Consider the following 20,366-nt stretch of genomic DNA (forward strand, 5'->3'; position numbering starts at 1 on the left):
ATCTATCTATCCATCTGTCTATCTATCTATCTATCTATCTATCTATCCATCTGTCTATCTTGGTTATGTGGCGACACCTGCTGGCCGGGAGGTGAAGTACACCAGGAGCTCCGCAGCCCTTTAGCTTGTGTTTTTAGCTTCTGCTGCCGATAAAGCTGCTCAACGCGGAAAAGACACCAAATCCAGGTTTGTCACCTCGCCAGCAGACGTGCGCGTTGTTTGTGATCGGGATGTGCTGGAATTCCACATTAAAACAGCTCGTTAGAACTTTTCCAGCCGCAACTTTGCTTCCCAGCTAACCGCTAGTTTCGCTAGTTTACGAAGGACACCCAGTGACGCATTTAACGGTGCTTTAAACTCTTTATTTTTAGGGTTTATAGATCAACTGTTGATCCGGACCGAGTCGTCCTAAACGTAGTGATTTATTTCGCCTTATTGATCAAATAATTTGTTGATTAATCGACGTAACTGAAAGTAAAGATGAACCCGACAGCAGCCCAATAATTTGTGGCTAATTTGCCTGTAGAATCTCCAGATTAATAATCTGCGGGGCCTTTTCCAGCGTTCCCGTGTTAGTTAGGTGATGTTAGGATTGAAGCTCCTCTCTGCCCCTCAGAGGGTCCCTGGATGCTGCTCCTGTCCCCATGGACCCCGGTGGGAAGCCCTCCACGGCTCAGATGCTGGTCCTGGCCTCCAGCTCGGCCCTGACCGCCTTATTCTACAGCATCTACCGGAAACGAGCCACGACCGTGGCCAGGTTAAAGGTCAGCCTCCACTCCAGCGGCTTCTGACGCTGCTGTCACGTCCTCTCGTGTCATTAATCTGCTCGTGGGTCCTGCAGGAAGCCAAGAAGGTTTCCATCGACCAGGATCTGAAAGCTTTGCTGTGCGAGGCCCCCGGACGATGTGTCCCCTACGCCGTGGTGGAAGGTGAAGGAGCCGCCCGCTGCAGGTGCTGTGTGCCCGACGCCCTCTGACCCCTGTCTGGCTGCTGCAGGTGTGGTGAGGTCAGTGAAGGAAACGCTCAACAGCCAGTTTGTGGAGAACTGCAGAGGGGTGGTGGAGCGGCTGACGCTGAAGGAGGAGAAGATGGTGTGGAACCGCACCACGCACATCTGGTAACGCTCACGCACGCGTTTTAATTGGCTCCAGCAGCGACGTCCTCCCCGTAGTTGAGAAAACCCTCAAAAAACGGATGTTTGCAGGAACAGCACGGAGAAAATCATCCACCAGCGCACCAACACGGTCCCGTTTGTCCTGGCATCGCACGATGATGACGTCACCGCCTCCGTCCGCGTGCTCCGCCCCCTGGAGGCCTCGGAGCTGGATCTGGAGACCACGTACGAGAACTTCCACCCCTCGGCCCAGTCCCTGTCCAGCGCCATCGGCCACTTCCTGAGCGGCGAGCGGCCCAAAGGCATCCACGAGAGACGAGGAGATGCTGCGCGCGTGGGCGACAGCGTGACGGGCGTCGGCGAGCTGGTCCTCGACAACAACCTGGTCAAGCTGCAGCCGCCCAAACAGGGCCTGTGCTACTTCCTGACCCGGCTGGACTACGACGGCCTCCTGCGGAAGCAGAGCGGCAGCCTGAGGCTGTGGCAGGTCCTCACCGCCCTGGTGGGCGTGGCCGCCTGCTCCACGCTGCTCTACATCCTGTGGCGGCGCTACCGGCACCACCGGCGCAGCAGGAAGGAGCGCCTCCTGCTGGAGGCCTTCGCCCGGCGAGCAGCAGCAGCCGGTGCGGGAGCTCGACGTGGACGAGAGCCGCCTGGCGCCCAACATCTGCAGCATCTGCCTGAGCCGCCCGCGCTCCTGCGTCTTCCTGGAGTGCGGCCACGTGTGCGCCTGCGTCCGCTGCTGCGACGCCCTGCCGGCGCCCAAGCTCTGCCCCATCTGCAGGGCGCCCATCGACCGGGTGGTGACGCTGTACAACAGCTGAGGCGCCGTTGTTGTTGTTGTTGTTTGTTCTTAAATAAGATGAGTGAATAAAAACGGTCCGAATCTGTGTGAAAACCCGAGAGCGACGCTTCCTGGAAGTCCTCCCTGAGCCTCCTCCCGCTGTCGCAGCAATTAGCCCCTCCTCCTCCAACATTCCCGGGAACGTTTACTAGCACCAGTGCAGCACAGGTGCACACACACACACACACACACACACACACACACACACACACACACACCTGTCTCCTGATGTCCTCCCTTATTACAACATTATTACAATTTTCATTGGTTTTAGGACATGTCTTCACCCGCTGGAGGACATCCAGCTGCATGCAGATGTGGGTGGACTGGTTATACCCCCCCCCCCCCCCCCCCCCCGCTGGGGGAGCACCGTCGTGGTCACGTGACCAACGTCCTGTGACGACAGCGTCCACCAGTTGCCATGAGGACCCAGCACAGGTGACGTCCTCCTGTAGCTTAGCAACAGGTGGCGCTTCAGGGGTTAAAATGTTTTCCTGTTTAGATTCGTGCGCTGGGGGTGAGTCACCTGTGGTTGAGTCACCTGTGGGTGAGTCACCTGTGGCAGCGCATTTATTCAGGCAGCTTTTTAAGAGCCCCAAACTCACAAAGGTAGTTTGTAGCCCCGCCCCCCGCCCCGCCCCATCAGGAGCTGCCCCTCCCACCCCGCAGTCATGCTAGTTTGTGTGTTAGCATCCTTAGCTCGCGTACGCCAGTGACGTTCACTCAGACGTGCAGGGTTTTTGCGTGAAGTGTTTTATTTCATGCAGATCAGAGCGTCACCAGTTTAAAAGACACCACAGAAGGTTCGGACAGCCTCGGATCATTGAAGGCACACAGAAAGATACAGCACGGAGTCACTGCACACACCACCGGCATCAGAGCACACCAGCACACACAGGTGAAACACGGCCGCCGCCATCATGCAGGAGGGGTGACGCAACAGCCTGAGTGGAGACTGAAGATTCCTGAGTGGAGCAACAGAAGAGGGGGGTCGGGCAGGTGAAGGTGCACCCCCGTCAGGACGCAGGTGCACGACGCGTCCTCCAGAGCGCACGCTGACGTTCTGCTGCTGAACTCTGGGAGGCACTTGAGGAACAATCGCGGCAGCAGTACCAGGTTTCACCTCCAGGTGGCGCCGCCGAGGGGCACGTTGGACGTCTCCCCGGTGCTGTTCAACCCAAAACGGCGAAACACACAATGACAAGCGAGGTGGTTCAGCCCGTCCCACAGACTCAGAGCGGACCCCAGTGTTCTGGACGGTTCTGGAGGGGCTTCAGCACCACCAGACACCTCCTGCGTTTGGACCGATGGATACTGAGCGGCGAACATGCTACTGCGGGATGCGCCGGAATCCCACATTTCAAAAGGAATCTTTTTATTTTCTTTGCATATTTTTTTGCTACTCAACAGCAGAACAGGCAGGCGTCACTACAGTTAGAACGGGTTCGAGAGGGAAAGGCGGGCGGAACCGAAGCTGCGACCCAACATGATAAACAAGAATCTTCAGCACATTCGCCACCAGAACCAAGAGCAATCTTTTTCATTTAAGCTTTAAACACCAGTTTGGTGTCATATTTATGCAGGAAAAGAGACACTTCGACACTTCAAAGCACCATTGTTGCCAGGAAACACTTTCTATTTTTCCACGATACATTCGATCAAAGATATAAAAACGGCATCGTTGGCACAGTTTTGCAGCATTTTCTCGTGACACTGAGAGCGTTTCGGATGCTGACAGTCAGAGATCCAGCATGCTACAGATTCAACACTGATGTGGCGCAAAATCAGGTTAGCCGCGCTTGCTAACAGGACTCAGGCTAGCGAATTTGGCACCAGCGAGGTAACGGCGTGCACAGCACCTCTGACGAGCCACTGATATGTTTGGAGGAACAAGCACACCCACAGAAACCACAACAGCAACAACAAACTGCTGATCACAGAACCGTTCAGCTGTTAGCATAGCATCGGGTGGGCCGGCCGCCCTGTCTTCAGACGCTGTTTGGGTTGTAGCAGAGCATGTTCAGCTGCAGGTTTTCATCCCAGTGTCTGAGGATGATGAAGAGCTGGTTGGCGGCGGCCTTGATGGAGGCCAAGTCTCGGCCTTCTGGGATGTCCTGCGCGCTCAGCCACATGCTAGCCTTGGCGGCTATCATTTCCCACTCTATGAAATAACTGGCAGAGCTGTGCTCCAGCCAGGCCAGGGCCACGGCCGTGGCCCATATCATGCTCTCTGGGTCCAGCATCCTCTTCCCCGGGCAGCTGGGTGACGCTATTTCTGACCCACCTGATCCAGAGCTCCCCCCACTGTCCGACTGCGATTGCTCCGGACTGGCTGACCAGGAAAAACCGGAGTCTGCTCTCCAGAGACTCTTGGACAGATGAGACGGGCTGTGGACGTTGGCAGCAGGTTCTGCGGGCTGCTGACAGAACTCTGGCGCCTCCTGCCTGTCGTCGCCGGCGTCGGCCCGGCGGCTGCTGGACTGGGACACGTGGCCCAGGCTGGAGCGGTGGCTGCTGAAGGGGGACGTCCACTTCAGCTTGTCCATGGGGACACTAATGGTTTCGCACAGGGCTGCGTCGAGGGGAAAGGCACCGCTAGCCAACTGCAGCAACACCTGCAGAACCAAACGAGAGACACTTAGCTTCCTGTTGTGAATACACAACCTGGCCCCTCATGGTGCTGTTGCACGTGAGCGCGACCATTTGGAGAAGAAGAGAGTACTTCTGCAGTCAAGGGCTGTTAGCAACGCGGCTAATTATGTCATGTGCACATTCTGTCCTGGTAACAATTGTTCCTCGTCTGTCTGGCTAACGCTAACAGGCCGCTGCCAGGGTGCTCTGGGCTTTGGAGACGTGAACCCACCAGTGGAATGTAGTCTTTGTTCTCATTCTCGCTCTCTCCCATCGAATCGCCCGACTTGCTGTGAGAGCGACACATGAATCCTTTGGCGGCGCGGGTCAAAAGACGGGTCCTGCTGAGGGCGAGCCTTTCAGGGACGACAGAGCGGTTAAATCACACGGGAGGCGGAGTCAGACCGGAGAGCCAATCAGGACGCGCCAGAGACCCAAACATGACGGTTTCTAGTCTCTGGGAAGGACTCCAACAGGTCCAGCCCAGCCCCCCGTCAACATGGTTCATTTGTATGCAATGATTAGCATCACGTTAGCGACGCCGCTGCCGCTCCGGCAGATGAGAACAAAGAAAAGTCTCTTTTCAGCGGCGCCACAGTTAGCAAACATCTATGTGGGCGGGCAGAATCCAAACACCCACCTGGCAGAAAATAGGCTCTCCAGCGACTTCTGTGATTGGTCAGAGGTCACAGACGGGCTCCTCGGGGAGACTGGGCGCCATGGAAACGGAGACAGTTAGAAAGGCTGGTCTTTCAGCCTGGCTGATGCAGGTAACATGAAACGTTCTGGAGTGATTTTGATTCTTTTGTTCATTTCACTGCATCACTTCCTGTTTAGACGCAGCTCCAAAGATTTACGGACCAAATCTCCGGGTGTGGACGGAAGTCCGAGAACCCCAGGATGTGAGTGCGTCGCCTTACCTCCGGGGGCGGTGCGTTCACTTACCCTCCATGAAGCCGCATCGCTCCCAGCCGCTGGAGGAGGGGGTGCTGCACGGCGAGGCGCCATCGTCTCCATCTGTCAACGACAGGGATTCACGTCAGGCGCCGCCTGTTGCTATGGCGAGAAGCTGCCCTGAGCTTCCTGTCTTCAAGAGTCCCTGCTGAGGAGGCTGAAACGCTCCAGCCAACCCAGACCTGCTCTAGTCCCGGTTCCGCTCTCATACGTGTGCTAGCTCCACCCTAAACGCCATCAATGACCACGCCAGGCTGATGTTCTGGGCCCTGAAAGGTGTCTCCTTACTGTTGGGCAGCAGGGTGTCTTCGGCCTCCTCGGACATGCCGCTGGACTGGGAGCGTCCCAGTCCGATGGAGTAGCCTCGGTTCTTCCTGCTCCCGGTTCGAGAGCTGGGGTGAGAGCTTCTCTTCAGGCCGTCATCTGAAAACAACGGTTGTGGCGTCTTTAGGTTGACAGGAACCGAAGCATTAACGCAGTTCTACGTTCAACAACAGCCTGCCCAGTTTACACCTGCTGGGAGCACTGGGGAGGTTCTGGCTGCCCTCACACGTTTACAGGAGTATAAATATAAACAGGAAGTTCTCTCCATTAAATCCACTCAACTCACGGGGGCTGATGTACACGACGCTTGTGGGCAAATACTCGTTGGTGTCCAGGTCGACGGGGATGAACGCTGTGTATTTGCTCTGGATGTTACAGGCTTTACTGGTCTGGACAGCATAAAGCTGGTACTTCCTCCCCAAACCTGAGAACCATCAAACATGAATCAATGTACAGAACATCTCAGAATATATCAGTGGACCCAGTAGACCCAGGACACCCAGTAGACCCAGGAGACCCAGCACACCCAGGAGACCCAGTAGACCCAGCACACCCAGGAGACCCAGCACACCCAGTAGACCCAGGAGACCCAGTAGACCCAGGAGACCCAGCACACCCAGCACACCCGGTAGACCCAGCAGACCCAGGAGACCCAGCACACCCAGGAGACAAGTAGACCCAGGAGACCCAGCACACCCAGGAGACCCAGTAGACCCAGCACACCCAGGAGACCCAGCACACCCAGGAGACAAGTAGACCCAGGAGACCCAGCACACCCAGGCTCTAGCTCTACCCCCTCTGTCCCAGTATAACCAGTTATTGACCTCCTCTGTCCCAGTAAAAACTCACCGTGCTCGATCTCACACTCCTTTTCTGCCATGTGTTCGAAGTCGTGTATGATGGACCGTCCGGCCAGGTAGTGGAAGGTCTCGTTCCACAGTTCCTCGTGAACCTTCTCCTCACGCTCGCGGCCGCTCAGGAAGGGTCTGATATCAAACAGCACTTCCCACTTGGCTGGTTTTCCACACAAGAGCCCAGAAACCACGACCTTACAGTCACCTTTGGGCTGGTCTGCTCCCAGATCTGACCTGAGGGCCTCTTGTGGGGTTTCTGCCTGGCAGACCTGGTGCCCATAACAATCTGAAACACACACATGGAGGCCCTGAAGCGTCTTCCGCTGGAGGGGACTGGTCCCTCTGGACCCTTGAACAGCTCTATGTTGGATGTGGTGAAGTGCCCTGTAGGGTAGTCCTCAGTCTGTGGTCTCACCTGAATCGGCAGTACTGCCCAACGATGGGCTGTCAGTGGACGACCTGGACCCGTCGTCCCCGCAGCGAGTAGCATGTGGAGCATTGATGGTCTGAGGGACTTCCTGAGGCGGATGGACACGATGGTCGGAATCTTCGGATTCCTGCTGCGGAATCGGCTCCTGCTGAGAGAAGGGCCTGGTCCCGCCCAGGGGGGGCCCTCTGGACGATGCGGCACACAGACTCGCCAACTGCGGCTGAACGCAACAAAAGGGATCAATGGGATCAACGCCAGTGCTGGTAAACCCGCCGGTAGTCCTGGTAGTCTTACTTGGTAGTCTTTCCTCCACTGTGCTTCATGTTCTGGGCCCATCTGACCGATCAGCTCCTGGGCTTTGGTTCGCCGCAGTGGATTTTTTGTCATGGCTGCACTGGGGTCACTGGGAGTGTAGACCTTCGTTGCTGGGTTGTAGTCCGTTATCTGGTTGGTGCTGTAGGCGCGGCGTCGGGGAGATGTCTTACAGTCCAAATCTGCAATTCATTCATGAAGATCGACGTTATCGTGCCAGAGTGACCCACAGAAGGAGAGAGGGCGTAACGGACGACCCAGCCGGACCCAGTCTACCTGATGGATCTGCGTCTCTGCTCACGGGACTGCTGTCCATCATGGAGTCGTACGGAGGGCCGGCGAGGACGTCTCTGTGGGAGGCCAGAGTGTCGGCGCCCGTCTTCTGCGGGTCCTCCTCTTGTGAGTGATAAAAAACGGAGCTGGCTGACTCGAGGGAGCGCATCATGCTGTATCTCCTCCTCTTGTCCTGTCAAGAGTCCCACCTTGATGCCATCAACGCTGCGTCCAGCCCGTTGGCAGGACGAACAAAAAGACGTGACGATGTCACTCACCGATTTGGGGTTGGCGTGGTAACGGTTGGTGTCACACACCACACTGTAGCCAATCAGGCTGTCTCCTGGAAACAGGAAGGTGTTGCCCACAGGAGACAGCAGCACTTCCTCGGCCTCAGGGAAAAGCCATTCGATGGAAATGTCGCTGAGCACTGCCGACATGGTCTTCTTCAGGGACTTTAACATCTGTGGGGTCAAAAGAGTAAATAAATACCCAGACGGGTGCAGCATCTGCCATCTGGGACATGAGCTCTTCAAAGGTCCCCACAGAATCAGTCATGTGACTCAGTGGTACGAAGAAATGCTGCCTGTGAGGAACCAAAGAAGAGGAGAACCTTCGGCTGCAGCCTTTCACCGTCCGCCAGGAACTCCGCCGTCCCTTTGGAAACTGTTGCTAATGCCTCCACCAGCCTCCTGCAGGCTGTCTGTCCAATACTGAATGTGAAACACCTGCGCGCACACACACACACACACACACACACCACACACACACACACACAGAATGAGCTCCTCTCCACAGCATCAACTCCATTACACTTGGATGTAATCAAGTTTTTATCTGTTCTCATCATCATGCTTCCATTTGCTTTAGAGGGTTGTTGTTTGAGCACAAGCTCAAAGAAACATCTACAGATCTAATCTGGGGCTCAGAATCAGAATGATTGCAATTGATCTTTTCAGAGTGAAGATTTAAGTCATTCGATGCACCAATAATCAATGATGTCATCAGAACGTGCCACGTCCTGGCTCATCTGAGCGGCAGCCTGCTGGTGTGTCAGATCAGGCGGGTAACAACCAGGACGTGTTGAACCGGTTCCGCTCTGGGAAACTAATGCAATCATCTGGGCTGTCCATCCAGTAAAGGAGCAAAGACAAATGTCAGTTATTTCCCGGGAGACCAGGAGGAGGATTTGCTGCGTGATCCTCAGCCAAGCTGGGAACCAAAATGATTTCCCTGTTAGCTGAGGTTCTGCTGCTCCAGGCGCTCGCAGCCATTGTGAGCGGTTGTTTGTGCCGGCACTCACGTCACCAGGCTCAAACCTGACAACAACAACAACAACACGTTTCCGTGTGCAGATTTCATTAGCAGAGGCTCACGGCTCCAGGCGACGTGCTCAGGCCTCCACCGTCCCGGGACGAGCTAATCTGCTGTTAGAGCTGCGGTGACGGATGGAGGGTCTTTCAAAAACGGCACAAATCTTTTGTTTTTGAAGATGAATTTCCATTTGAAGTGACATTTATTTCCACCATCAACTACCGCAGTACCGGGTCAGAGCCAAGGTTAGGGGCGAGCGCCCCCTACTCGCCTGATGTAGCGCGCGTGTCCACGGACCAGCTGGATCACTCTGCCCGTGTTGCTAATGGCGCCGTCGGTGAGCAGGAAGAGCAGGCGAGGGTGTCCCCGGATCATCGGCTGCCTCAGGATCCAGCTGAGAGGATCCAGGATGTTGGTCCCGCCCATGTCGGCTCTGACCTTCCGGACATACTCGCACGCCAGGGTCAGTGCTTCCTGCTCAGCGGGGAAGAGGTTTACCAGGTTTTCTGATAGTTGGTGCAGTGTTTGTACGGTTACGACGGGCGAAGGCATTGTTACCTCGTCGTAGCTTTGGCTTGTTGAGAAGAGCGATTTATACGTAGACCCGAAGCCAACAATGTTAAAAAAGCAACCTGGCATGAGGCTCTTGAGCATCACCACCATGGCGTCCTGCCAGAAAGGAAGGATTTGGTCACAGCGAGCAGCGCTTTGACCCAAGAACTGAACGTCTGTCTCTAAGCCCCTCCCACTTCAGGGGAGAGCCTCTGACCAGTGCAGGTCACAGATTTGTTCCAGATTCCACGTGAGGAGTGTTTGGAACACACATGATTGTCATTCTGGGCTCCTGTAGGCAAGCTCGTCGCCATGGCGAAGGACCCAGGCGGAATATGTAAATAGCTTAGTGGCGATTGGACAAAAACAGATTGTTACATTCTGTTAAAAGCATGTTTGCGTGTTGGTGTTTAGTGCAGATTTAACTTGATATTTTAATCGTGGATTTCTGTTTATTACACGACACCTTGACACGGTTGATGTTGACGCCGCTCATGCTGCCACTGCGGTCGATGAGGAAGATGAATTCGCCATGAACCTTCCGCAGGTCTGAGCTGACGGACTTGAGGTCGGGGCAGAAGTTGAGCATGACCACAGGGTGGTGGAGGATGTCCTTATGGAGGCGCCTGCGAATGACTTCCACCTGGAATACCACCAAATCCAAGGGTGTGGGGTTAGGAACGTCAAGCAGCATCACTCAAGATCTGAACTGCGGAGTTCACACATCCAGAGATGGAAATCAGATGGTGAGACGCAGCACATCAATATTACAGATGCAGGAAGTTCCAGACAGCATGTGGCGAGCCTTTGGAGTGTTTCCATAGAAACACACTTTAATGGCCAAGTGCGCTCTCTGTTTCAATCTGCTGAGCAAAAGAACCTCATCATGGAGGAGACGTGAAAGGACACATAGAGGATGAACGACACATCCAGCAGGACCCTCAGAGGCAGGAAATAACAACGACTCCTAGAGCTTACGTGAAGGTAATAGCAAGTATGTAGCGTTAGCGGAACTCGTTTAATCACACAGGTTGACTAGATTGGCTGACGACGTTCACAACTACATTGGTGTTCTGAAGCTTTTAGAGCATCACATCCTGGACTACAAACTGGACTATGAAGCTAATGAGCGTTAGCCGCTGTAGCACATCTGCATCACTCACTTTCCGCGCGTTGCTGGAGTCTTTCTTGGTGGCCTTGATGAAATCGCTGCGGCCGTGGAGGTATTCGTCGTACTCGTCCAGCGTCATGTCTCCGTTCTCGATCAGCACGTGTGGCAGGTGAGGCTCTGGAGCGACATGGAAGTGAGCGTGAATGCTTCAGAGTGATCAGCGACTCGGTCTCACATCAGGGAACATCTGTCCTAAAGTGGATGTGAAAGTCCTGAACCACCACCCTGAGGAACGTCTCCCGCTGCTGCGCAGATCCTTCTCAGGCTGGATCACATTTAGATCCAGCAGATCTGGAGCTCAACGTCTTCTGGAGGCTTTCATCAGCAGGTCAGATCTGGTTCAAACCTGGACCTTCAGACCCCCTCAGATTAGCCCGGCTCGCTCCCCCTCCCAGAGAACCTCCGCACTGTTGAGCACAGCAGGAAGAGAGCAGAGCTGGAGGCTGCTGCTCGCCCACCTCTCCTCCGATCCCACTCTAACCATCGCACCTAAAAAGCTCTTCAATTGGACACTTGAGAGAGGACACGGCGGTCGTTGACCTACCGCTGGGGTAGATGAGGATTCTGACGGGACAGTCGTAGGTGTACTTGTCGGCCAGGGTGATGACCACGCTGGTGGCCGAGCGAGCCAGGGGGTCAGCGTCGGCTCGGATGGCGTGAGACGGGCTCTCAACACCTGCAACAGAGTCAGAGGAGAGGCTCCGTTGGCAGGTTCTCCGCTGTGACGCTCCAGCAGGAACCGACCCATATAGCAGGAAATAACCCAGAAGTTGCTTCACAGCTCCATGAGATGAAGAGTGTCCAGAGACGGGTGGACGAGTCTACGGCAGCAGCAGCTTTCACTGACCTGCGAGCAGATAAGGGGCTCGGATCTCCAGCTGGAAGTTGAACTCGTAGTCCATGGAGTTGATGGTCTCCTCCTCCAACAGTGAAGACAACCAGAGCTGAGGAGAGCTTGGAGTTTGCTCGTGAGGACTCAAGACACCCGAGGGCCTCCTGAAGGTTGGGGAGAAGGAACCATCGAAAGCATTAGCAACTTAAAACAGCAGCAAATGTGGACGCGATGTTACCAAAGCCAGACTTTGGACTCACGTCCGGGAGAAGTTTGGAGACAGTCCCTGCTCCTCGTTGATGGTTCTCTGTACGCGTGGCGTGCACGCCGGCGGGGAGCAGACGCTGATGCCGCCACTGGAGAGGGTGCAGAGCTCAGAAGAGGTGCTGACCAGAACGTGCACTGTCTCCATGGGAGGGATGATCCCAAGGTTCACCACCAGCACCGTCCTCTCCAGGTCCTCGTCCATCACAATGTGTCCTGCAACGGCGTCAGTAAGGAGGAGCTGCTTTCATCTGCATTGATTCTGCATAAATCCCATTTTCCACTGGAATTATCGGCATTAACCAGCACTCAGAACCCAGCAGGAGCACGAGTGAAGCTTCCTACCGTTGACTCCCTGAAGGACTCCGTTAGACGCGTGGCAGCAGTCCAGGAAACAGTCTTCGATTTTTGATTTGTCTTTGATTTGCAGGGTTATAATTTGACTGGAAATCATCGACTCGAAGCCCACCACGATGGAATTTTCCTCCAGGGGGTAGATGAAGATCCCTGACAGCAGCAGAGAAGGTCAGAGATGCAGCAAGCAAACAAACAGGCAGGACAGTTTCACAGTTTTACAGGAGAACGTTCACGCTGGTCCTCACCTTCGATCGCATGATCTTCGATGTTCTCATACGTCAGCGATGCCGTCATGGCCAGGGTGTAACCCCTGACACAGGAAGTGATGTCAGAGACACTGAGGGGCAGAGCGCTTCGGTTCTCCTTGTTCATGAGTCCAGGCATTTTGCTGGTTTTATGAATCTGTGACATCAAAATAATAAACATCGGAGAAAAGTTTCCACCTTCCGTTATTATTGATACATATTATCAGCTAATATATTCTGATCTCGTTAATACTCATAGATGGTTCATTCAGAAAAGCTAAGTTGGGCTGACGTGCATAGGGGGCGACGCTGCCCCCTGCTGGCGAGCAGCAGTCTGGGCTCTGAGCCCCGCCTTCCTGACTATATCAAAAATTCCTCACAGAAATTCTGTTTCTTTTTGACCGAATTCTGCACCAACATGAACCAATAAAACACTGTCACAGTGCAACGTGATGCCTGTAAAACACACGAGGCAGCGGGTAAATTCACCCCCCCCCGTATGTGGATCGTACCTGCGTTTGCATCATTAACATCAGGGGCCTGAATAGCAGCAGGTTTTCTCTGTGTTTTAAAGTGTTTGTTACCTAGCAATAAGATCAAACACCGGGGTGTAATTACTGTCTGAGACCGGGGGAAACGGGTAAATCTGTTCAGGCCAGATGTGAAAACCTCCAGGAGGAGGTTAAAGCAGCGTCTCTGACATTTAGAATGACTCCTGTTGATGGTCTGACAGTGTGACATGTATACGTTTATTACGGAATGCGCTCGGCCCATCTGGCGCTGCTAATGTGGTCTCCACCACTGAACTTGGTTATGTGCTGTCAAGGGTCTGCGTGCTGCATGGCCAGAGACCCGCGCAGGCTTGATGGCTCTGTTTATGACGAAAGCAATTTCCATAGAGACGGCTGTGCTCGCCCCGCTGCCTGCAGATGGACCGGAGAACCTCTGAGCTGCGCCGCTCTCTCCCAGAACGTTGCAGCACAAACGGGTCTAACGCCAACCAGTAAATTCTAGCTGGGGCAACCAGCTTTTAAGCTAATCACGTGATCAATATTGACTAATCAAACTGGGTATTTCAGCGCCAGAGCAATAACCATCAGCAGCTAAAGGTCAAAGATGTAATTACGGCCATTTGTTGGGTTGCCTGACAACAGCGCCGCCTAGTGTCCGACCAGAGAACAGAAGCAGTCACACACTCAGAAATAAGGGAGCCAAAATGGTGGTGATTGAAGAAAAGAGGGTTTACAGAAGCTTTGTTTTTCAAAGGTGTTCTCAAAGCAGCAGCAAAGAAGCACGTAAAGCTAAAAGCTACGCTAACGCATCTGGACTCTCCTCATGGCTGTTCCAGAACATTCATAAAAAGTTGATCCATTCCGCCTCCGTGCTCTCACCTCAGCACAGGTGTTGCTCCACAAATGACTTCTACACTTTCTCCTTTCAGGTCTCCCCCCCGACATCCTGGTTTCATTCTTCTGCCCACCTGTTGCCGTTTGTTGACCCAGAACACTGATTTAGGTCACAAGCAAGAACCCGGATTCTGATTAGCACCACATTCCTGAGAGTGCATAGACATCAGACTTCAGAGGCTCGACGAGTAAATTAGCAAATCAAAGAGGTCGTTGATCTAAACGCGTGAGGTGGGACCAAGTGATGGCTGAAGGTTCTGCTGCGGCGCCGGCGGTTCCTGCTCTTTACTCTCCGCTGACCCGTGTTAAAAGTCCCAGGATGCCATTCTGCTGTCTGGCTTATGAGTCACCCTGCAGGATTTATTCAAACCATCAACCCAGAGCGCTGCCTCGCTCGTCTGCTCTCATTAGTGTCAGAACGGTGAGCAGATGCTCCAGAAACCACCTGTTGGCAACCTGCATCTGAACATACAGCACCTACAGGAAACACGCTCGCCTGTCGCCTGAACAAAACCCACATGTAATGGATGCAACAAGCAGCTGCAGCTGGAACCATGGCAGGTTCTCCTCTTACCTCTCATTTGTGTCGGCTGAGTGCAGTGAGGATCTCGCGCTCTCCCTCCCTCAGTCAGAGGTCCACTTATGATGAGAGATAGCCTCCTCCTTTCATCCCTCTCAGCTCTGTGTTCTGCCTCTGTGGTGTGGAGGGTTGGCGGGTGCTGCCACAGGTGGAAGACGCTACCGCTGCAGCCTCCTCAGTCGGTCTGACTGGGGGGGAAAAGGGGGAGGTGGGTGCTGGAGCTGCTGCAGCAACATGTGGTTGCAAGACCTGTCTCCATTTATTCTGCTCCTCCCCTCCTCCAGCGGACGCTAGATTGGGGAAGAGGAGCGAGGATTCCGATTTTCATTAACCATCCCCCCTCCTCTAGTGGGTGCATCCAAGACGGCATCTTCCCCTGTGGTGAACAGGATCAATTCAGGGTTCTTTCCCTGGAAAATACAAAGCAACATGTGGTGCTGGCCAGCAAAGGCTTTACAGCCACCGTCACGTCAACTTGAATCCCTCTGAGAAGCTCTTAAACCTGATGTGGGTGTTCAGCTGTGTCTGCAGAGCCGTCTGTTTCCTCACCAGGTTACCATGACAATTACAGGGTGTTGTTCAATCTGGGGAAACATCAGGTGTGTGTGTGTGCGTGGTCCACATCGGGGTAACTGGACTCGCCAGAGTCTAACGTCTGTCATTTTTGTGAGGATATTACATTTCCAAATATGAAATGATAGAATTGTTGGTCTCCATCGTGGGATCTGGTAAGTGTTTAAAAACAGAGGGTTCGAAAATAACTGATGATAAATGTTCACTTTAAACGCTGAGCGATCACAAGCGGCCCAGTTTGTTTATCACGTGCCGCTACCGGGAGCTGGCTCAGCAGGGTGGGGATGCTGCTTTCACTGCTCTCCCGAAACTTCCACATTAAGAAATAACCCACCTCGTTTCACAGCTCGCCGCTGCCGCGTGCCGCCTTCACTGGGAAGAACGTATATAAAGGTTATTTGTGTGATTGATTGAACGAACAGGTCTTGATTTTCCGGATTGTTCATCCGGTGGGGGTTCAGGCGCGAGTACAAATGGTGACATTTCCCATTTAATTGAAGGTAACACCGGGGGTGTCGCGCGGTGCAGCGGGGTCAGGCAGCGGCGGCGCGTGGAATCTTCATTTGACGCGCGTCCATCACGCTGTCATCAAACTTTTTGGCAATTTAAGAGTTGTTGCCGAAAGAACGACAAAGTTCACGTTTAGAGAATGATGGAAGCTTCGTGGGCGACTTCCGTGGACATGCAGGTGGCCTCGGCACCGGCCCCACAGGTAGGATAAAATGGCTTTTCTGACCGCAATCAAACGCTCTCGGTGGGCGTTAGCTTGCTGTGCTACCTAGCTTCCGAGCTCACGCGCACTGTCGGTAAAGTTGATGTTGGGTTCGCTACTTTGATCATTAAAGTGGGAAAGTTTTCTCTCTGTCCGCTTTGATACTTCAAAGAAAGTGGAGCGACGGCGGAGCGCCAGGAGAGCCGACATCAACGGTAGATGCACTTGATTTAATTCCGCCTTCACGTTAGTTCTGGGTCGGTTCGGTCGCATCCTGGCGACTCCTTAATTCTGACCGCACCTGCACAGGTAACACCGACGCGGGAGGGTCTGACGATGAAGGCTGGCTCCAGCAGGGGGACAGGGTGGACCTGGCCCAGCAGTCCCTGCTCAACAAGCTGATCCGCCATTCCCTGGTTCTGAACAGGAACCGGGTGGAGGTTCAGCAGCGGGACCCGAACTCTCCTCTGTACTCGGTCAAGTCCTTTGAGGAGCTCCGATTGTGAGTTTCCTCCTTTCTGCCTCTCTTCTCCTCTCCACCTGTGGCTGAACCGGCTGTGTTGGGCAGGAAAGCGGACCTGCTGAACGGGGTCTATCAGATGGGCTTCAACAGACCTTCTGGGATCCAGGAGAACGCTCTGCCCCTGATGCTGGCGCACCCGTGAGTTCCTGTTCCCTCTCGGCAACATCAAAGGCGGAACGGTGCGTGAATTCTCTTCTCTGGCTCCAGGCCTCAGAACCTGATCGCCCAGTCGCAGTCCGGCACCGGCAAGACCGCCGCCTTCTGCCTGGCCATGCTCAGCAACGCCAACCCGGCCCACGCGTGGCCTCAGGTAGGCGCCGCGCCGTCCGTGCCGCAGGCGCGGGCCCGGCGCCGTGTTCGCCAGTGACCACTCTTGTCCTTCCAGTGCCTGTGCATCGCGCCCACGTACGAGCTGGCCTTGCAGATCGGCCAGGTCGTCGAGCAGATGGGGAAGTTCTGCTCCAACGTCAAGCTGGTCTACGCCGTCCGGGGCAACCGAAGTGCGTGGCGCTCCGTAAACGTCGGCTCGGAAGGGTTTCCTGTCACAGTCGGGGGTTTTGAGCCGGTCTGTGTTCTTTCAGTGGAGAAAGGAACCAAGGTGGAGGAGCAGATCGTCATCGGGACGCCCGGCACCGTCTACGACTGGTGCACCAAGAGGAAGGCCATCGACCCCAAGAGGATCTCCATGTTTGTGCTGGACGAGGCCGATGTGATGATCGCCATGCAGGGCCACCGGGACCAGAGCATCCGCATCCAGAGGTGGGTTCTGCCGCCTTCCCAGCTGTGCCCGGGCTACTCTTCTCCTCTTCCTCCTCCTCCTCTTAGACTGCTGCCCAAGGAGTGTCAGATGCTCTTCTTCTCCGCCACCTTCGAGGACTCGGTGTGGAGTTTTGCAGAGAAGATCATTCCCAATCCCAACATCATCCGGCTGAAGCGAGAGGAGGAGACTCTGGACAACATCAGGCAGTTCTACATGGTCTGTAAGGACAAGGAGGAGAAGTTTGCGGCGCTGTGTAACCTGTACGGCTGCCTGACCATCGCACAGACCATCGTCTTCTGCAAGGTAAATCGGCCGAGCTGCTCCGGCGCTCCCGGCAACCGCAACACCTTCCCACTTTGGATCCAGTTTTAATTTAAAACGTCAAAACTCAGGGTAACGGTGACCGAGATGTGATGAATGATGTGACCGAGGGAGTAGACTTATTGATCTGCCCGTATCCTCGCTGCACGGTGGCGCTAACCCTTCCTGCTCATTAGCATGGAACCTTTTCCCATTGACCAATTACCTCCCAGATGTCAGTGAAGTCGAGCCGAGGCAGCATAAACGGCATCTGGCCGGAATGAAACCAGCTTCAGCGACAGACGTGAACATTCCCGTTAATCTGAGGGATTGTAGTAGGATTCTGAGTGAACCTGAAGCCCAGAATCATGTATTCAGACGCGCAGGATGGCCTCGTGGCTGGCTGAAAGCATGACCAAGGAAGGCCACCAGGTGGGGGTGTTGAGCGGGGAAATGACGGTGGAGCAGAGAGCCGCCGTCATCGAACGCTACAGGCAGGGAAAGGAGAAGGTTCTGGTGACCACCAACGTCTGCTCCAGAGGTGAGCCGGTAACTGGGAGGACTGGGAGGACTGGGGTCCTGGGAAAACCACCGCTAACCCGGGTTGTGGCGTCGGCTCTTGGCAGGAATCGATGTGGAACAGGTGACCCTTGTGGTCAACTTTGACCTGCCGGTGGATTTAGCCGGGCAGGCCGACAACGACACGTACCTTCACCGGATCGGCCGCGCGGGACGCTTCGGGAAACGAGGGTTCGCCGTCAACCTGGTGGACAGCCAGCGCAGCATGGACATCATCGAGCAGATCGAACTCCACTTCAGTGAGTTGTGTGAAGCAAGTCCTCCGTGTCGGAACGCCGCCTTCGAAGAGTTTAACGTGTTTCTTCTTCTCAGACAGGAAAATTAAGAAACTGGACATGAACGACCTGGAGGAGCTGGACTGAAACGGCTGAGTTTGTTTATATTTGGCTTTTGCGTTGGCGGCTGAAGTCCTGCGGAGCTCCGAGCCCGTCTGTTTGATCCTGACCTTTCTTTGCAGTGTTTTCTATTTTATTATCTGACTTCTTGGGTTCGCGGCTCATTTCCAGGCTTCAGTTCATTTTGAAGGAACAGTTTCAGCTCCAGGACCGTGTCCTGAGACGTTCGCTGCCGTTTCTGTGTGGCCGGAAAAATAAAACGTTCTGTGAAACAGCCGTTCTTGAATGAAGATGCAGCTGTGATCAATACAGCTAAAATCAGCTACATCACACGTTTATTGATCACCAGCGTACAGCAGACGGATTACACACAAATCACGTTAAACATCATTTGACTGTAAATATTCTCTCCCTTCCTGAACCCAACCAGCCCAGATTGGGAATTATGGGAAATTGGAGGTGTAAACCCTCAACTTCAACACGTACAGGTTTATTATTAACAGTGGTTTTAATGCTAATCAAGGTTTTGAATATTAAACCAGTGGAAGATCAAAGGTGCGGCCAGATCAAAGATTTAGGGACCTGGAAACTGATTCTCCAGGTCTTGGTCCCGTAGTTGTTCCCTCCATCATGATGAGACGTGAATAAATCCACAGAACTCCGAGGTTGTTGTTGTTGACAGCGTTTTGCCCTAGGGCAGCTGGAGCAGCTGCTGCTCGGCGTAGAGCGTCTCGGTGATCTGGTACACCTCCGAGATGAGCGGCACCGCCTCCCCCAGCACCGACACCACCTGCTCCGCCGAACCCACGTTCATCACCTGGAAGAAGGCCTCGCGCCCCGGGAGCACGCAGAACGCCAGGCCCGCCGCCTTCCGCACCACCCAGGGGTGATGCTGGGACAGGGACTGGTTGTAGGCGTCCGCACACATCACCGATGTCTTTTCGTCCTGGCCGCTGACGCGCAGACGCTCCAGGAAGAGCTCCAACCAGCGCAGCGCACGGTGCAGCCTCAGGAGGGTCCGGCAGCCCGACTCTGGGTGGTTCCCCCTCTTGGTCAGGTCCACCAGTTGGTTGTCCAGCTCATACTTCACCATCAGTTGGATGGTGGCGTACTGGGAACTGTTGTCTCCCTCCAGGTATCCCTCCAGGATATTTATTTTACCCACAGCATCTTTGGAAATGAATCCAAACACGCTCCCCAAACTGTTGAGGAACCTGCGGCAGATGAAAACATGTCAGGGCAGCAGAAAATGCATCACACGGCGCCATAAGCAAAGCCAAACTTCTCTAATGTCCGTATTTAGATGGTTCATTAAGCAGTAATTATGGGTTCATCTCTTACTTAACAAGGCCTCGCCAGCCAGATACGTAGTGCTCCAGATACACTTCTTTATTTTCGGACAAACACAGTTTGAAAGAGTCCAGAACCTCCTGCAGGGAGAACCTGTGATCCTGTGGATCCGCTTCAGGAGCAGCCATGATTCTCTACCAGGAAGCGCTGACGAATAACGAGGAAAAGGTTTGATGAGCGCACGTTACTAACGACATGCGAACATTTAATCAAGAGACGACAATTACAACAAGGAAAACGTAAAAGTAGAACGAAACGCGCGTCAGTATCAGTCTGTGCGGACCGGCAGGTATTTCCGGTTTTAATCCGGCGCTTCTGCGCAGACTTTCCGGTGTAGACCGGAAGTTGGGCCTTCATAATAAAGGTATCGGTGGAAGAAGCGTTGGACCGCCGTTACTATGACGACAGGACGACCAAGCAATAACTAACCCCGAGAATGCAGCGTTTCGGCAACGTAGACGAAAACAAGTTGGGATTAAATTAAAGAAGAAAATATCATATACAATGCACATTTTATAAACGTGTCGGATTGATTGGTGTGTTTATTTATCCTCAGCTATTTATGAGTGAGCATTAGGGGATAGTGGAGGATAATGTGAATGACGAGCCATCATCGGTTCCCCGTGGTTTTAGTGTTGCTATGGACGCCAACAGCGTGCAAAAAAATTAGATATTTAAAAAGGATCGTGCAAGACGAAAATGAAGAAAGTCTCTGGGGTGACGTAACTGGACCGTAATATATTTTCTCTTTACTTCATTCTATCAACGTGAGTATCT

At 53.9% G+C, this 20,366-nt stretch overlaps 4 protein-coding genes across 5 annotated transcripts; 2 read left to right on the forward strand and 2 right to left on the reverse strand.

The window, feature by feature from the left end:
- The first annotated feature begins 35 nt into the window (after positions 1-35).
- Positions 36-2,017, forward strand: mul1b (mitochondrial E3 ubiquitin protein ligase 1b). The gene is given in 6 exon segments (XM_057039878.1): positions 36-186; positions 617-764; positions 842-929; positions 997-1,117; positions 1,205-1,721; positions 1,723-2,017. Coding segments are annotated over 5 exon segments (1,062 nt in total). The 5' UTR covers positions 36-186; positions 617-644; the 3' UTR covers positions 1,939-2,017.
- Positions 2,018-2,695: 678 nt separating this feature from the next.
- On the reverse strand, positions 2,696-14,958 carry vwa5b1 (von Willebrand factor A domain containing 5B1). 2 transcript variants are annotated; one of them, XM_057039872.1, is made up of 22 exons: positions 14,452-14,958; positions 12,472-12,628; positions 12,215-12,376; positions 11,866-12,085; positions 11,621-11,769; positions 11,318-11,449; positions 10,766-10,890; positions 10,069-10,245; positions 9,609-9,719; positions 9,322-9,524; positions 8,350-8,464; positions 8,015-8,200; positions 7,740-7,929; positions 7,446-7,645; positions 7,137-7,371; positions 6,717-7,007; positions 6,154-6,291; positions 5,832-5,966; positions 5,535-5,606; positions 5,230-5,299; positions 4,822-4,945; positions 2,696-4,573 (listed from the first exon to the last, which is right to left on the reverse strand). In XM_057039872.1, the coding sequence occupies exons 2-22, from the start codon at positions 12,608-12,610 to the stop codon at positions 3,947-3,949; spliced, it is 3,801 nt and encodes a 1,266-aa protein (XP_056895852.1). In that variant the 5' UTR covers positions 12,611-12,628; positions 14,452-14,958; the 3' UTR covers positions 2,696-3,946. The 2 variants fall into 2 exon arrangements, with proteins under 2 accessions (XP_056895852.1, XP_056895851.1); XM_057039871.1 differs by having other exon boundaries at positions 9,322-9,719.
- A 636-nt stretch (positions 14,959-15,594) lies between these two features.
- On the forward strand, positions 15,595-18,515 carry ddx19a (DEAD-box helicase 19a). Its single transcript, XM_057039877.1, has 11 exons — positions 15,595-15,742; positions 15,915-15,957; positions 16,052-16,244; positions 16,311-16,403; positions 16,473-16,575; positions 16,651-16,765; positions 16,847-17,024; positions 17,091-17,328; positions 17,704-17,866; positions 17,952-18,143; positions 18,217-18,515. Exons 1-11 carry the CDS (start codon positions 15,680-15,682, stop codon positions 18,264-18,266), a joined length of 1,431 nt encoding a protein of 476 aa, XP_056895857.1. The 5' UTR covers positions 15,595-15,679; the 3' UTR covers positions 18,267-18,515.
- A 42-nt stretch (positions 18,516-18,557) lies between these two features.
- On the reverse strand, positions 18,558-19,923 carry cptp (ceramide-1-phosphate transfer protein). Its single transcript, XM_057039884.1, has 2 exons — positions 19,581-19,923; positions 18,558-19,453 (listed from the first exon to the last, which is right to left on the reverse strand). The coding sequence occupies exons 1-2, from the start codon at positions 19,715-19,717 to the stop codon at positions 18,931-18,933; spliced, it is 660 nt and encodes a 219-aa protein (XP_056895864.1). The 5' UTR covers positions 19,718-19,923; the 3' UTR covers positions 18,558-18,930.
- Between the last annotated feature and the right edge of the window lie 443 nt (positions 19,924-20,366).

Source organism: Takifugu flavidus, chromosome 8 (genome assembly GCF_003711565.1).
Source record: "Takifugu flavidus isolate HTHZ2018 chromosome 8, ASM371156v2, whole genome shotgun sequence".
NCBI lineage: Eukaryota > Metazoa > Chordata > Actinopteri > Tetraodontiformes > Tetraodontidae > Takifugu > Takifugu flavidus.

What these genes read in the sequence shown, in the direction of transcription:
- vwa5b1 (XM_057039871.1), bottom strand. Translation starts at nt 12,610, where the DNA reads ATGCCTGGACTCATGAACAAGGAGAACCGAAGCGCTCTGCCCCTCAGT. An exon ending in ACTCCAGCAACGCGCGGAAA is followed by an intron (nt 10,246 to 10,765) that starts GTGAGTGATGCA and finishes GTGGTATTCCAG; the next exon opens with GTGGAAGTCATTCGCAGGCG. An exon ending in GGAGTGTGAGATCGAGCACG is followed by an intron (nt 6,292 to 6,716) that starts GTGAGTTTTTAC and finishes GATGGTTCTCAG; the next exon opens with GTTTGGGGAGGAAGTACCAG.
- ddx19a (XM_057039877.1), top strand. Translation starts at nt 15,680, where the DNA reads ATGATGGAAGCTTCGTGGGCGACTTCCGTGGACATGCAGGTGGCCTCG. An exon ending in CCTCGGCACCGGCCCCACAG is followed by an intron (nt 15,743 to 15,914) that starts GTAGGATAAAAT and finishes GATACTTCAAAG; the next exon opens with AAAGTGGAGCGACGGCGGAG. An exon ending in CCCCTGATGCTGGCGCACCC is followed by an intron (nt 16,404 to 16,472) that starts GTGAGTTCCTGT and finishes CTCTGGCTCCAG; the next exon opens with GCCTCAGAACCTGATCGCCC.
- cptp (XM_057039884.1), bottom strand. Translation starts at nt 19,717, where the DNA reads ATGGCTGCTCCTGAAGCGGATCCACAGGATCACAGGTTCTCCCTGCAG. An exon ending in GGCTGGCGAGGCCTTGTTAA is followed by an intron (nt 19,454 to 19,580) that starts GTAAGAGATGAA and finishes CATCTGCCGCAG; the next exon opens with GTTCCTCAACAGTTTGGGGA.